The 17,836-nt window shown below is 40.1% G+C and overlaps 1 protein-coding gene across 1 annotated transcript; it reads right to left on the bottom strand.

Moving 5' to 3' along the window:
* On the bottom strand, positions 1-14,553 carry btbd9 (BTB (POZ) domain containing 9). Its single transcript, XM_053337551.1, has 11 exons — positions 14,404-14,553; positions 10,900-11,108; positions 9,198-9,561; positions 7,697-7,964; positions 7,158-7,377; positions 6,211-6,330; positions 4,037-4,146; positions 3,701-3,890; positions 2,268-2,375; positions 1,377-1,455; positions 1-1,235 (listed from the first exon to the last, which is right to left on the bottom strand). The coding sequence occupies exons 2-11, from the start codon at positions 11,082-11,084 to the stop codon at positions 1,053-1,055; spliced, it is 1,827 nt and encodes a 608-aa protein (XP_053193526.1). The 5' UTR covers positions 11,085-11,108; positions 14,404-14,553; the 3' UTR covers positions 1-1,052.
* Positions 14,554-17,836: the final 3,283 nt, after the last annotated feature.

Raw genomic sequence — 17,836 nt, 5'->3', positions numbered from 1 at the left:
GTCATTCATTTGTGCTACGCTATTCAAGTGCTTCAAATACTTAAATTAAATCAATCTAAGTTCAGTTTTAGCAAAGTTTTTTTTTCTTGAGGTATGAATTTCCACTATCAAAAAAAAAAAAGAAAAGAAAAAAAGAAAAAGAAGTCACACCAGATGAGGATCACAGGTTTTGCAGGTTTTTTTGGTTTCAGGTGTGAACGCCTGTCGACAAATAATCGACGGCTATTAACTTAATATATGCAAATGCGATAATTGGATTAAGTGCTATTTGCATATAAATGTCACAGGATGCATTTAGCTCTGTGGCTTTGGCAAAACCTTTTAGTTTTTTATATTGAAGGAAGAAGAAGAAGAATTTAAATTTTCCAAACTTTTGAAAAATACTCCACTTTGCTCCTCTGCTCTGCTCGATGGTATGAAAAGTGAGTAGAGACTTTTTTTTTGTAAAGGCAGAGTTCTGTTTAAAAAAATAGTTTGTTCAAGGATAAAATCTACCTGTTTTTTTTGGAAATATCAACGGGTAAAATTCAGATAGGAACCCCCCCCACCCACCCAATCCCCCCACCACTGGTCTTACTGCTCTTTGGTGGTACAGTATAACCAGATTTCAGTGTGTGTGCCTCATCTTTGGAGAAGTAAAGATTCCCGCTTTGATGATTTGGGCTTCAAAAAAAGGGATAAAACTTGAGTCTTAGTAGCTAAAAAAGTACCTTCACAAAAAAATGTATGAGCCAGTGGATGTTATTACCTAACATTCAGCTTCAAAAACTGGGAAGACTGGAGCTTTTTAAACGATGCTGTTACAGTTAAACCAGTCTCTAATGTTGCACTTATGACAGAAGGACCGTGGTTTCTATGACAATGAGACGATCGCCGTTAGCAGCGTTGTAGCAGTGCAGTCTGGGTAATGAAGGCTGTGCAAAATGGCATTCTGAGGTCTCCCTTCATCTCTCTCTACACCTTTCAACAAAGAGGGGGAGGAGGGTAAGGGGGTGGAGGAAGACGAGGAGGAGGATGAGGAGGATGAGGAGGAGGGAGGTTGAATGATGTGACTATGAGGATGATGATGAAGGTGGAGAAGGCTGGGAGGGCAGCAGGCTGTGTGTGCGTGACGGTCGCTGAGGTCGAGGCTGCTGGGTGGCGGCCGCTGAGTCGGAGGAGTCCAGACCAGGACTGCCTTCGTTCACCTCGGTGTCCAGCTGGGCCGGACACTCAAAGTGAACGCAGTGGAACACCTGCAGGGAGAGTCGAGATGAACACTGACGTTAAACACCAGAAACCATCAACATATAAATATTCTATAACGATATGTGAACACACAGAGTCAGTCAGAAAGTCATGATGTGGTATCCAGACACAGTAAACAGCGTCTTCACCTCATTAGCGGTGTTATGAGTCCCCACGATCCGTATGAAGGAGGCTGGCTGCTTGTCAAACTTCAAGGTCTGCCAAGATCTGAAAGACAAGGATGGAGAAAATATGAAAATGACAACATGATAAGACTGACTGCTTATTTTATTTATATCCAACACATTTGTAAGTAAGACTCTTTTTACATGGCTGCAACTAACTTCTACTTTAACCTGCAGATTATTTCTTTCCAATTAAAATCGATAAGATGTTGAAAACGAGTGAAAAATGGGCGACTACTGTTTCCTGAAGCCCAGAGCAGCTTCCTCAAATGTCTAGTTATGTCCACAACTCAAACATGTTCAGTTTACTGCCACAGAAAACTAAAGAAACCAGAAAATATTCACATTTAAGAAGCTTGAATCAGAAAATGTGGACTTTTTGTTTTGACTTGAAATGGTAAATCCATCATCAAAATAGCTGACACCTACTTTATTATTTGATTAATTGCTGCAGCCCTAATATCTAGGGTAAGATCATATGAGTAGAAACATGTACTAAATTAATAAAAAAGAAGAATTCAGTCCTATCAAGACCAGATGTAGGCAAAAGTAAGCAATATCTGGGGGGGAAATGAGACTTTTTTAAAGTTTTCCTCATTAACAAAATAATTTTCAGAGGAGGAACCACGTTAAAGTTCCTCTGCTGTTTCTAAGTTGTGAGACTTTGTCAGAAAATCCACTAAAAGATTCACTGAAGTTAAACAATCTTGGGTGATTATGAAAAAAAGGAGAACCTTGAGCACAGAATAAAAAGCTGTTTATAAGATGTGATGTACAGTAATGCTGCACAGGCTTTCATCAGGGTTGAATGGAGGTTAAATGGGGGTTGAATGGGGGTTAAAGCAGGAGCCTCACCGACACGCCACCCTGGTGCGGTCGATCACCTTCGTCCACTGCTGCTGATTGCTGGAGACTTCGATGTAGTAACTGTAGGAGCGCTCGTCACAGTCCCACAGCAGCAACCTGAACAGGAAGTGGATTTAAACATGTTAATGGTGCTCATAATAATGACTGTACATGAGGTTTTAATGCTGCTTCATACTGTATAAAATACACAAAGTCAAATTAAGCATCTTCTATCAACATTGTTTTATATTTGTAGCTGAAGATGTTAACCCTTTACATACTGTTCATATTCTGACTCATCAGTCATTAATAAATGTTTGATTAATCCTTAATGAAGCTGTGAGAGATCAGACAGAGTGATTATCTATGGAAAAAAGACATTCACAATCACTATTTTATAGTCCAGTTTATAGAATAGGGAAAAGTCTTGCTAAAAGAAATATATATGAGGTGTTTTAACAGCTCTCAAATGTAAAAATGGGTTAAATTTGACCCTGAACAGCAACTATTACTGTGTGGAAGTGTGAGGTAACACCTATAAAAGCAATTTACAACCATTGTGCATAATACAAAAAAAGAGCAATGAGGATAGTGTGTAATGTAACGTAGCATACTGTGTTTAAGTTTAATCTCAGTCTATCTAAATGTGTGGGGTGAATTTGTGGTTATGGAGTTATCTTTAAGAGGAATATCGTTGAGGAGGAGCTGTGTTAAGGCCCATTTATGCTCAATGTTAAATCCGTATTTTTGCACGTTTCCATAAAGCTTACGGATACGGACCAAACGGTGCAGTACCACCGGAAACCATGGGGGGGGGGGGCAGTGTTGCTGTCACTACTCGATACGTAGCTCTAGTGAGACACGAAGAAGAAATAACAATGGAGGAGCTTTTTGAGGAAAGGTTGTGTGAGTTGGTTAGAAACTTTAAACATATGGTTTTTGTCTTTCATGAAAGAGGAACATTATCAATATCTCCTCCACAGTCGCCATGTTTGTTTTTGACTCGGTGCTGCCCCCTGGTGGATGTATTGACTCTGTGCTGCCCCCTGGTGGATGTATTGACTCAGCGCTGCCCCCTGGTGGATGTATTGACTCTGTGCTGCCCCCTGGTGGATGTATTGACTCTGTGCTGCCCCCTGGTGGATGTATTGACTCGGTGCTGCCCCCTGGTGGGTGTATTGGTTAACATCCATGCCAACGTAAAGGACGCATGGAAGTATGTGAGCAGTGGCGGTAACATCGTTTTCGTTAGTCCGTTGAGCATAAATGGGCCCTTAAAGAGATGGTTTTATATATATTTTGACATTAGTGAATATTCTGGTTGTAAATACATTGGAGGAGTAGTGAGAAAGAGGTTTATACTCATGTTCTTCATCCATTTTTATTCTCATGTTCATGTGGTAGAAACAACAATATAAAGTATGAATGTTGTTGGTTCTAACCTCAAGGATCCGATGGAGTAGGGCTGAGCCAGCTGGATGACGATGGCTCCGGAGCCCAGCTGATGGCAGGTGTAGCCCGAGTCCCAGTCGTAGTTGCGTGTGTCTCCATTGAGCAAGGCGTTCCTGCTCCGGCTGACTCCCTCGATCACGCTGGCACACGACGCGATGGTCGCCATGTTCTCGTTAGGCACTGCAGACACATCACAAGCTTTGTTTTAACACTTTAAATTCATTATGGAGTTAATTAAAATCCTAAATGACAGATCAGAGACAGAAGATGAATCAAAATGCTGCGTTTCCTGTCTCTTAAATCACTTTAATGACTCTGTTCCTTACCCAGAAGGCCGTTCTCCAGCGTGTACGAGCGGTGGGTGAACATGCATTCGAAGGCGACGAGGTGGAAGACCTTGTTAACCGTGTTGTGAGTTCCCACGATGCGAACGTACCTGAGACACAAAGAGCCGCGTCACATACAAGCGAACAAACAAAACAATACAAGAGTCCAATATTTTCATAAAAGACAAAAGATGGCTTTATAGTCTCTTTATTCTATTTTTATTTTATTTGTTTAAATGTTTTAAAATCTTACTCTACTTTATTTTATGTTATTTTATTATTTATTCTATTTTTATTTTATTTGTTTTTTGGCTTTTTAATCTATTTTAACCTAGTTTTAGTCTAACTTGTTCTCTTATGCCCTCTTATTTTTCATTTTCTCGTATTTATTTTAGATTTTAATTATACATTTCTACATTTTTAAAATCCTTATTTTCTCTTGTGTGCACTGATCTCAATTTGTTCTTTATTTTTATTCCTTTTCTTCATGTTGTCACTTGTTCTGTCTTATTATCAGCTTGTCAATCAACTGTGAAGCACTTTGAACGACATTAATAACCTGTATGAAAGCTGCTATATGAATAAAGACTGATAGATTGATTGAATATTTAAAGCTGAGCAGGAAAACTAGAAAATTACAGTAGAAATCAAATATAGTAGATATCTGAAAATATCAGCTGAACAGACGGATTCAGCAGTTCTGGTCATTTCCAAACATCCGACTGTGTTTCTGTAAACTATGAAAATAACAGTGACAGTAATGATGGTGCTGCTGTATGATGGTAAAACACCAGTACTGCATTCCTTTAGGGAAGGCTCGGCTCATATCTTCTGACATCCGTTTAGATGTTTACACACCGTTATCTCAAAGCAGGCTCGGCCACAGCGCTTTACTCTGAATCTGGAGTGTGTCCAAGTTTATGTTGGTGTGTTTGAACAGGTAAGAACAAGGACGTTCGTTTGGGACTGAAATGTTAGAAAATACGCTTCTCTGTCTCCAGCCAGAGGAACAGCAGTGCGGTCTGTAAACACTGAGAATATAATCCACCCTAAGTACAGCCAACAACCTCAAAACACGCTCTAAATTGGTGAGTACACCAGGTTAAAGAAAGTTACGGCACGGAGCAGAGACGAGCTCGGCAGTGATTATAGAGATCGAGTCTGGAGTTGTTTTGACTCGTCCTGATGCCAAAGGTTCCAGTCTGGTACGACGACTGGACACAAAAAAAGATCCTGAGCTGCTTCAGAGTTCAGAGTATCCGTGTTTCTTATTTATGAGTTTGGTTTTCTTTCCCGTGTAAGGGGGAACGCTCAAAAATGCCACAGGGGCTGTGTTCGAAACCGCATACTACATACTACATACTTCTATACTACATACTATATACTTCTATACTACATACATCTATACTACATACTTCCGTACTACATACTACATACTACATACTACATACTTCTATACTTCTATACTACATACTTCTATACTACATACTACATACTTCTATACTACATACTAAAGGACCAGATAGTAAGCAGACCGTTTACACTGTAGTAAACTACACGATTACCCACAATGCATTTGGTTCCTACCCGAGCTGAAATCATCAGGCTGAAGCTGATTTCATTTTAGCTCTAACTCTGTAAATAAACCACTTTATCCACATTTCTAACCTTTTTAGGAAGAAAGTAAAGTAGCCCTTTAGATCCACAATGTGACGCTAATTTGTCCAAATAACAAGTTAGCCGTAGCGAGTAACGCACTTCCTGTCGTTTTCACAAAATAAAACACCTGTTACCTTTTATTATTAAGAAAACCATAATGATAGAATTGGTGCTTTTATTTTGAAAACAGGCAGAGAATATACCCTCGCTGTAGCTAACTTGAAACCACTGATTTTTTTCAGAAGTTGCATTGCATCTTGGGTAATGTGAGTGTGAGTAGTCAGCTCTTGATGCATACTCTGCATTTCTGGAGAATCTAGTAAACCATCCAGGAACTTCTCACATACTCTAAATCACATACTACGCAGTTAAACACACTACATACTTCACATGACATCAGAGTTAGTACGAGTAGTAGGAAAGGATGAGGTTTCTAACAGAACCATAGTCTACGTTTCCACAATGTGCTCGGTGCTAATTCTACTAACTGAAGCCTGAGTTTAGTTTGGGTTTACCTGCAAACTCGCGGTGTGAAGTACAGATTCTGCCAGGAGCGACAGAGGTACTTGGAGTGGTCCACGACCCGCACCCAGTCCAGCTCGTCCATGGACACCTCGATGTAGTACGAGTACGACCTTAAATAACAAAGAAAGTGAGAATAATGAGGCTCAGAAAACAAAATGAGTTCAATCAGCAGCAATTTTATACAAATCTTAACTTCTTTCTTTTTGTAACTGGCAGGTTTGAAGCTTGTTTCAATACAAGATGAATAAAAACCTCAGTGAACCAAAACTAACACAAAAACCTTCACATGAGCCCTCCCGTCACCTTGACAACGCAACATAACACTAATAAACTCTAGTATGTGGTTTGATATTCCTTTAACCCTCCTGTTGTCCTCGAGTCAAGGAAGGAAGGGAGGAAGAAGGAAGGGAGGAAGGGAGGAAGGAAAGAAGAAGGAAGGACGGAAGGGAGGAAGAAGGAAGGAAGGAAAGGATTGAGGGAGGGAGGGAGAGAGGGAAGAAGGGAGGAAGGAAGGATGCAAGGGAGGAAGAAGGAAGGAAAGGAGGGAGGAAGGAAGGAAGGACAGGAGGGAGGAAGAAAGGGAGGAAAGGAAAGAAGGAAGGGAGGAAAGAATGAAGGACAGAGGAAAGAAGGAATGAAGGAAGGAGGGAGGGAGGAAGGAAGGATGGAAGGGAGGATGGAAGGGAGGAAAGGAAATAAGGACAGAGAAAAAGAAGGAAGGGAGGAAGGTAAAGAGGAAGAAAGAAAGGAGGGAGGAAGGAAGGAAGGAAGAAAGGGGGATGGAGGAAGGAAAGAAGGAAGGGAGGAAAGAGAGAGGAAGGAAAGAAAGAGAGAAGGAAGGGAGGAAGGAAGGAACAGTCAAAACAGACGGGGTCAATTTGACCCAGGAGGACGACACAAAAGTTAAAAACACTGTAAAATATACTAAATGTCTCACCGGCTGTCTCTGTCCCACAGCAGGAGGCGGATGTGGTTGATAATGGACGACTGGCCCAGTTTGACCTGGATCCCCGCCCGGCCATCCTCCTCGATGGGGTGTCTGGAGAAGCCGTGGTCCAGGTCGTAGTTCTGGGTGTCTCCGTCCAGCAGCGCCGACTTCAGCTCTCCTTTCACCACCTGAGCTCCGTGTTTCATGGTGGCAATGTTCTCCTCCGGGACTGAAACCCACGAAGAAGAAGAAGAAGAAGAAGAAGAAGAAGAAAAAGAAGAAGAAAGAGGAGGATACGAAGAAGAAGAAGAAGAAGAAGAAGAAGAAAGAGGAGGATAGGAAGAAGAAAAAGAAGAAAGAGGACGATACAAAAAAGAAGAAGAAGAAGAAGAAGAAGAAGAAGAAGAAGAAGAAGAAAGAGGAGGATACGAAGAAGAAGAAGAAGAAGAAGAAGAAGAAGAAGAAGAAGAAGAAGAAGACACGGATGTTATATGCGGATGAATAAAAGAAATGAAATGTAGATAAACTCTATAATAATATACACTCACTGAGCATTCCCCGGTAGTTGAGGTCCATGTTTCTGCTCTCGGAGCGCATCTTGATGGCGTCCAGCAGGTCGTCGGGGCTCAGAAGGCCCGACGGTCGCACGGTGTTCAGCATCTCCGTCAGCGTCATGAGCGGCAGCCGCACGGCCGCCATCACCTCCTTGGTTTCTGCTCCTTCCCCGTGCTGCCGGCACCAGCGGCACAAAGCCTGAAAGATCTCCTTCTCAGTGGCAGCGAACGAGTCCCGTCTGACCACGGTCAGCAGAGCAGGCTACACACACACACACACACACACACACACACACACACACACACACACACACACCACACACCACACACCACACACGTACAAGATATAGCAAATGTGGTCATTACAGCCTCTAAATCATGAGTATTTGTTTGTCTTCCTGCATTTCATATCACTATAAATCTAATATTTTAGGGTTCTTTTGACTGTTGACCAGATAAATAAGATTTTTAAGACTTGTGGACCTGAAAATTCAAGATGAGAATTAATCTTTTTACTATTTGCAGGCTAAATGATAATTGATTAATTGAAAGTAGCCGTTACAGACATACGGGTAATGGAACTCGATATTTGCAGATAAGCACATCAGATAAATATCATTATCTGGCCCTGCAAAGTTTGGGTTAGGCCTTTAGCTGCAGTCAGGTCAAGTAACACATGCTCTGTCATAAAACCCTGTTTCAAGCCTGCAGTTAAAGGACAGGGTCACAGTTTTTCAAATGTGTCTTAAAACAACAGTAAAGAGCCCAAATTAAACATTAAACTTGTTTTTCTTGCTGTAATGATTCTTGCAGCTGATCATTAGAAGATCCTTCATAATGTTTACAATGGAAGTGATGGAGGACTAAATCCACAGTCCTCCTTCTGTGTAAACATGGATTTAAAAAGGTTAAAATATGAAGCTAATATGAAGCTTCAGCGTTCAAATGAGTCTTCATTCATCTTCTATGTTTCAACGTTACAGTGTTTTTAGTATCAAAGTCTTTTTGTTACTATACTTCCACCACAGCTCAACAGGAAACACTAAGAGGGAATCTGATGCTAAAAAGACTGTAAATGTGTCAGATATCACTTGATATGACTAACTCACACTGTTACCATAGTAACTATAATAACTATAATAACTCACACTGATGAAGCTGAACAGAAGCTTCTGTGTGGACACACTGTGGATTTTGTCCTCCATCACTTTACATTGAAAGCACATTTGAAGGAGATCTTTTAATAGTCAGTATGAACAGGAGTTATGATTACAGAGAGGAAAACCTCTTTACCTGACTGCTGTGAGCCGTTCCTTTAATGTCTCACTCTGTTGCTCGGTCTTATAAAAATCACTCACCTGACTCTGTAGCTCAGGTTTATGAGACACAGGAGACACTGAAGAGATCATTTCACAGAGTCAGGATAAATAAAGGGCCCCTAATGTGAGTGTGAGTCAAGTGCAGTATTAAATAAAACCATCATCCTGCCTCTTACCTTGGACAGCATGAGGAAGCCGTCAGAATTCAACACTTCAGGTGCGTGTCTATCCATGTAGGCACAGCAGGCTGCACTGAGCGTGCTCAGGGAGTAGAGACTGGCCACGTCGAAAACCAGGCAGACGTTGTTGGTGTGCAGGATGGTGCGCAGGAACTCGGAGGTGGAGTCTTCCAGCGGTTGGAGGCCATATCGGTGAGCCAAGCCCAGGAAGTCCAGTAGCACCTCTTCCCGGGCTGAGCTGAGACTGGCCCGTCCCGTGTACAGATAGTGTAGCAGCATGGAGAAAGCTTCAGCCCGCGTCTCCTCTAGAGAGACCTCCGCCTGGGGCTGAGACTCTTTCATCCCGCCGTACAAAAGGGCCCTAAAGGAGCCAGAAATAAAATGATTTGAGAGTTTATACGTTTTCAGACACTAAACGTTTTCTGATTCATTCTCTCCACAGGAAGTTAGACTGTGTCGACCAGCAACTGTCTGCAGTCTCACAAACATCTGGCGTAAAAAGGAGCCATTTGCACCTGGAACTAACTTGTTTTTCAGATGGGCTGATCATAAGCAGACAGCTCTAAGTACAAGTCCGAATGCACCCAACACATTGAGATCCAATCACTCAGACCGCATTCTTTTAGCAGTGTGAAAGTAATTAGTCCTGGGTCACACTGAAGGACCGCCTACCCAACTGACATCTTCTCTTTCCTCACAGACTAGATGAGGGTTTATATGAAAAATAACTTCTTTTTACTTGTCAACATTTAACTCTGTTTCCTCTGTCCAGTACAGTTTTTAGTTTTGTTGCGCTGCTCGACATGATGAAGGTCTGGATTCATCTTCCCTCCAGACAGTTTCACTATCTGTGTTTGTGTGTAACTACTGACTCTCATTAGATGTGTAGAAGAACACAGAACATTAATTAACATCAGATCCTGACCGGACGGATCTTGTTAGCATGTCGGGAGATTTAAATAATCAATGAAGTTCAGCTGCTGTGCCTCGTGTGTAAATGTGTGCAGCGTCTCTCAATGGGAAGACACAGCAGCAGAGAGACATCAATGTATATAACTCTCATATTAGTAGTTACATATATGTCCAGATGCAGCACTCGACCAAATCAATAGGACAGACATTTGATTGACGGGTCACACGATGCATCCCGCTATATAACAAGTTGAACACAGCTTTACCGCGGGTTACAAACAACAATAAATGTGATCTTTGTTTATTTTCATATAGAGCAGAGCAGTGAGATCTGATTACAAGTCGTCACTTAATGTCATGAGTGATGGTAATGTTTCAAAAGCGTATATCAAGATAGTTTAAGTTATAAGTATATGTAGTATTTCATGTTCTAACAGCGGAAACGCTTAATCTATTAGTTGCCAATTATTAATCGCACTATTTTGATAATTCTTTAGTCATTTTGAAACATTTTATATGAAAATAAGTCATAATTCTTTGCTTACAGCTTCTTAAATGTGAATATTTTAATGGTTTATTTAGTCTTCTATTAGTAAACTGAGTAATTGTTGGGGTTGTGGAGAAAACGAGACATTATAGGATGTCACCTTACATTGTAAGTGCATGATAAAGGGATCCTCTAATAGTCAGTATGAACAAGAGGAATGATTGCAGCAAGAAAACAGCTTTAATGTTCATTTAAACTCCTGACTGTAGAAAAACTGCGACCTCGTCCTTTAACTGTTACCTGAAGTAGTGACAGCGAGCTGCCAGGATGACCCGGTGCGCTGGGAAGCGTTTCCCCTCCACGATGAAGGTGACATCGCTGTACTCCTCGCCGGGCACCAGGGCTCCCAGCTGCTCCGACAGCAGGTGGATGTGGTCGATCTCAGACACGGAGGCCAGTGGACGCAGAGGGTGGCTGTTACTCATGGTGGACGGCTGCCAAGGTCACATCTGACACAGGAACAGACAAGACATACCCAGAGTAAACCAGATAGTCATAAAGTTGGAACTGAATGTCCTAAAATGTCTCCTTAAGTCAAGGTGTAAAGTTTATATCAGAGGCTTAGTAACTACTGGTTAGTTCTACATAATTACTGTAGTATCAGCCAAACTAAGACAGATTTTGTTAATACGGTATTTTGTCCTTGATTTTTGTGCTTTTTATATGGGTGAGTCAGCTATATAATTAAATGGTTTCATTATTTGTGTGTTTTAATTGTGTTTCTTGTTGATATACAACCAGCAGTCTCTACTAGGGATACGCATGGGCCCATTTTTCCAGGGTCGACTAGTCGAATATTTGCTGCATGCCAACATTAACAGGGGCTAAATAGATAATGTGTCAAAAATAACTTTCCACAAGCTTTAACTGCACAAACTTGTATTAATTTAAATGATAATCAGCCTGCATTTCTTTACACAAGCACATTAATTAAAAGAAAATATGTCACTTTTACAGACTCATAAAAATATAACAGCGTGGATTTTTTTTCTCCCCGTCATAAACAACACTGAGTATATCCTTTATAATCATGTTAGCAATGAGAGACATATCGTTAGTTTTCTCTCTGAGACTTTTGTTCCAGATGTTGTCGGGCTAGCTTGGTGATTAGCGTCAGGTCCGTCTCCCTTAGCAACCGTCTCCCTTAGTAACCGTCTCAGCAGACAGCAGCTTTTTGTCCGTGTGAAACCACGATAGCTCAACTCGGCTCCACATATTTCACTCTCCCGACAACATTATCCTTTACTTTCTGGAAGGTTTTACACGCTGGACTTTTGTGTGGCTTCGTCTGCTAGCAAGCTAATTTACTACCGAGTCAAAGTAGCTGAGTGCAGCAGTACAAATTCACTCTGTGTCAGACGGTGCTCCCCCTAGTGGCTGAAAGTGAGAATTGCTCTGTAGTAGTAGTTAATGAACTTGACACACTCTTGATTCAAGTTTTTCAAACAAACGACCACAGCACAAAGGTCGACTTTAGATTTCGCGAACAACTATTAGATTAATCGGTTTTAATGACACATCCCTAATTTTAAGAGGTATTTTATCACAAGTGCAATTTTAAAACTCAAAAGTAGGTCTTGCTCCATGGTATTTTTTCATGCCATGTTCTACTATATTGTGCTTCATTTTGGATACTTTTATTATCATTAATATTGTTATATGTTATTATGTCTGTGTCATACTCTACTTCAAAATAAGGTGGAAGTGCTTTACGACAACTTAGACATCCCCCTAGTGGCTGAAAGTGAGAATTGCTCTGTAGTAGTCAATAAACCCAACATTAAATATTTTCAATGAAAAAAAAAAACCAAACGACCACAGCACAAAGGTTGACTTTAGACCCCGCAAGCGACTATAAGATTATTCAGTCTTAATGACACATCCTTAGTCTGTGCACGGGTGTTTTATGTTGAAAACTGACTCCATGCAGTTTCTCACTCCCTGTCCAGTTCGATCTGCTCTGTGCAGCTCAACGCGGCTTTGACTTCGGTTTCTGTCAGAAATAGACTTGGTGGGTATGTATGTTTGTTAGGTGAGTGTGTTGTAGTGGAGAAGAGCAGCTGGTGGGATCACAAGCATACGAAGGTGTATTTGAAACATTACATTTTTTTTGTTTGCCTCATGTCTCATCTTATAACACTGGAGTGGGTGAGACTGGTGACCTATACTGCCTATAGTAATAATAATAATAATAATAATAATAATAATAATAGTAACATTATGTACAAAAGTAAATAAATAATAATGTTGTGGAGTGATAATATGAACCTCCATTCATATAATAAATAAAGACTTTTAGGATCTGTCATTTCTTTCTTTCATTCCTTCCTGTCTTCTCTTCCTTGCTTCCACCTGTCTTTCCTTCCTTTAATCTTTTTAAAGGACCAGCCCACATCAGATCATATTGTTCTGTTTGTGGCCCTTGAATGAAGATGATGTTTGACCCTCCTGCTCTATACAGTCAATAGTCTCAGAGGGGTAAAAGTAGCAGTGACGTTATTCCACCAGTAGGTGGCAGCAGAGCACTGAACAGGCACCTGGTGTAACAGGAAGAAGAAGAAGGAGCAGGGTTCCCACACATTTTTACCAATGAATTTTCAAAACTTTTCTACAACTATTCCATAATATTTTACCCAATTTCCATGATTTTGAATTTAAATAGTTTAACAAAGGGTCCTCCCCCCCAGATCATAGATGTCATTTCCTGTATGCTGGAGCCTTTTAACAGGTGTTTTGACACTTTGATTTGCATTTTATAATTACATACAGAGCAAGCGTTTGGCCCCAGATCACATATTAGAAGATATTAAAAAGCTAAAAATAGAAATTGATGATTTGTATATTCTTATTAAATGAAACTACTGATTTTTGACATGGTAAAAAAAAAGAGGGGGGGGGGGGTCCAAGTTCATGCAGCCAGTCTTATATCCATTATCTTTGCTAGAGAGAGCGGGTCTTCCCTAATTCAAAACTTTTCGAAAACATTCACCTAAATCCAAACCATGTCAAGGCCTGGAAAACATTTTTTCTAATAGCAGGGGTTTCCCTTCTCTTTCTTTCTTGTCTTCTCTTCCTTGGTTCCATCTTTTCTTCCTTCCTCCTACCATCTGTCTTTTCTTTCTTTCTTGTCTTCTCTTCCTTACTTCCATCTGTCTTTCCTTCTCATCTTCCCTTCCTTCCTTCATCCCTTTCTACCTTCCATGTGTCCTATCTTTCCATCTTTCCTTCCTTCCGTGTGTCCTTTCTTTCTTGTCTTCTCTTCCTTTCTTCCTTCCTTCTATCTTTTTAAAGGACCTGCCCACTTCAGATCATATTGTTCTGTTTATGCCCCTTGAATGAAGATGAGTTTGACCCTCCTGATCTATACAGTCAATAGTCTCAGAGGGGTAAAAAGCAGCAGTGACGTTCTTCCACCAGTAGGAGGCAGAAGAGCACTGAACCGGCGTCTGGTGAAACAGGAAGAAGAAGCTTCTGCTGTCACAAGATAACACGGTCGCTCTTTACACCATAACACCGGCGGCTCACTGCTAATGCTAAATGCTAAATGCTAACTAGAATACAACGAGCAACAACCGGCTTGACTGTAAACGTAGCACTCATCACACTGTCTGCGCTTCACCACAACAGGTTATCGATCCTCTATCAGGTGAAGCTGATCAGCTGAGTTATCGATCAGTCCGGATATTTGACACCTGAACATTATATAGCTTCTGGTTTGTTTACTCTAACGCGTTTCCTACTCACCAAGCAGCTTCCGTCCACTCCGTGTGCCTCTGTAGGAACAAAGGAAAGCGGGGTTTTCTAAAACAATTTAAAAGGCGTCGCTTGTCTTTCCAAATGAGTAGAAAAAATATTCAGCACCAAAGTCACGATTCCTCCAACATCCCGACGGAAGCCGAGCGAGGTCAGCGGCAGTCACTTCCGGTTCGAGACGGCTTGTTTTGTTGTTGTTTTTTTTAAAGGTGTAAACCCAATGGTTCAGTATCTCAAGTAATGACTTAGTATCTCAAAATAATGACTCAGTATCTCAAATAATGACTTAGTATCTCATAATAATGACTTAGTATCGCATAATAATGACTTAGTGTCTCAAATTATGACTTAGTATCGCATAATAATGACTTAGTATCGCATAATAATGACTGAGTATCTCAAATAATGACTTAGTATCTCACAATAATGACTTAGTGTCTCAAATTATGACTTAGTATCGCATAATAATGACTTAGAATCTCAAATTATGACTTAGTATCTCAAAATGATATCTTAGTATCTCATAATAATGACTTAGTATTGCATAATAATGACTTAGTGTCTCAAATTATGACTTAGTATCGCATAATAATGACTTAGTATCTCAAAATAATGACTGAGTATCTCAAAATGATGTCTTAGTATCTCATAATAATGATTCAGTATCTCAAATGATGACTTAGTATCTCAAAATGATGACTGAGTATCTCAAAATGACCTAGTACCATGTCCTAGTACCTCAAAAATATGACTCGTTTCAACGTGAGTGTTTTTAGTGCCCCTTTAAGTCCCTCTTTTTGTTACTATACTTCCACCACAGCTCAACAGGGAAACACTAAGAGGGAAATGTGATGCTATAAGATTGTAAATGTGTCAGATATCACTTAATATGACTAACTCAGACTGCTGAAGCTGAGTAAAAGCTTCACATCTACTTTTAAATGACTGTGTGGACACACTATGGATTTTCTCCTCCATCACTTACATCACTTAAAATCATTATTTATTCTTTTACTTTATGTGCTTCCTAACTTGCTCATAACTTTACAAATACAACACAACTTTCAATCATGCCATCATTTATTGATTAATAATATCATATAATATCACATTCCACCTTTTTTCACTTTGCTTTAAACACTTTCACTTAACAAAGACATACATCTTCAAATATAAAACCACTAAACTTAAAAATATAGCTGTAAAATTTGAATAAAAGCATTTTTTAAAGTATTGAAATTGATTAACTTTGATAAATTATTTAAAACTAATCATTACAAGCAACATGTTTAAAAAATGAAAACAACATTTTAAAGCTTAAACTGTGACGCAATGCTACCACATCCATCACTGAGCACAAAAAGGATTTGATAGCACATTCAGCAAGTAAAATTGATCTTATGCTAATTTACATTTCAAGATACCACCCACATGAACGTTGCATCATTACTTCTCCTTTTTACATCGTGCTATTACTTAACTTACGACACCCCATCTGGAAATATAGCTTTTTATAGCAAAACGTTCTGAAAATAATCACAAAAAGAGGAATCATCTGATGTAAGTCTGGTTGGGTTAGTTGACAGTAGCGTAGAGGTTGTTGGGATCAGTGGAGGCTCCAGCAGAAGAGGAAAAGGAAGCTTTCACAGTACTGTAGGTCACTGCATCACCTTCATCTTTCCTCGGAACCTGAGAAACAGCACAACATAAATTACACAACGGGATATGGCTGTGTGTGTAATACCCAGTACACACACATTGGCACATGTTGAAAGATTACAGGAAGCATCATGGCACCCTGCCGTGGAAAACACAACAAGAGTACAACGCACTGCAACAGCATGAGAAGCAAGTGTGTGGAATGCATTTCAGTGTATTAAAAACATGCAATGAAGTGGACACATTGTTGACATGAGTATCCTAACCAGTCAGACAGCTTACCCGGGCTTTGCTGTTGGTCTTCTCGGTGTAGCTGATGGAGGCGTAGGAAATCCCATCTTCAGGATCAACCTACACAGTGAAGACAACATACTGATGAGTAACATGTAGATTAATGTGGTCTCACTTCTATTTCATTACAGTAAACGCTTCTGGTACTTCTGCAGAGGAGGTCATGTGATGTCGCAAAGCATTCTGGTTTAACAGCCTACTGCTTAGCACTCATCTTCCTTTTTGGAGTAGTCCAGTTGCATCATCTAACTTCTCTTTTCTATTTTTATTGCACACTCTCAAGACTGTGAAAAAAACACCTCTAGATACTAGAAGTGTCATGTGTGATCTCACCGTGTCCTGACTGGTCTCTGGAGCAGGCTGCGTCACTGCAGGGTTTGAGTCCAGTCCCTGCACGAATAAGGTTTAATATAGTGGTGAAAAAAAAACATCTCACAGTTCAGTTAATACAGATGTTGTCAGGACACAATACAAGCAACACCTGTGCAGTCTATATAAAATACATCTTGTGCAGGTTTTAGGTACAGGTAGGGTGATAGATGAACTTTTCGAGTGGATAAACTGAATTTATGAAGCTTATAATGTTCACTTAGTGCTGGATGTGTATTCATTATTCTCGTCTTATTCTCTTTCAGCTATAAAACACAATTAAAGTGAATCATATTTTAAACTCACAATGTTATCATCCATCTGTGCTTTTTTCCCTAAAAAGAGAAAAGAGAAAGTGAGTTTTAACTTCTGGTGAAAATCAGAAGTCAATCTAAACTTTTTGTTGATGAAAGTTTAATCTGTAAACGTCCTCACACCTTTAGCTCTCTTCCATCTGATGAGTACCACAAAAATGATCAACAGTGCCACTAAAGCCACGGGGACGAGGATGAACAACCACCACATGTCTGAAAAAACAGTAAAAACATTAAAAAACACTTTGGTAGTGCTTTGTGGAAAACATTTGTGGCATCTATTTATCTCTCTTATACCATTCTACCCTTTGGTAATACATATAGTATACTTTTCTTCTGTCCCTGTGTCCAACGCCACTTTGAGCTAAAAGTAAATCAAACCCTAACCCTTTTAAAACAATGAAGTGTCTGTCAGCAGTTCATAGAGACATAATAATTCCACAGAGTTTCTACCTTTAAATCCAGTTGAACCATCATGTGTATCAGGCCTCGGTGTGTCCGTATCTGTATTTCTTCTGCTTTCAGTCTTTCTATCATTTGTTATCTTTGTTGGTGACGTAGTTGTTGGTGCTTTTCCTTTCCCATCTGGACCTAAACAACATCACAAAGTGTTTCAGTAAGAGCATGCTTCACGTTTAGCATCTGCAGCAACCAAAGAATGAACACTGATGAATGATTTTAAACAGCTCGCTTGCTGCTCACCTTTTTCTGCTGCTGTTGTTTCAGGTTCTCTTGTTGTTGTTGCAGCTTCACCTGAGAGATTAGATTAAAACCAACTATTGTGACTTAAT

This window comes from Scomber japonicus, chromosome 17, assembly GCF_027409825.1.
Source record: "Scomber japonicus isolate fScoJap1 chromosome 17, fScoJap1.pri, whole genome shotgun sequence".
Lineage (NCBI taxonomy): Eukaryota > Metazoa > Chordata > Actinopteri > Scombriformes > Scombridae > Scomber > Scomber japonicus.
This window is presented reverse-complemented; position numbering and strand designations above follow the sequence as displayed.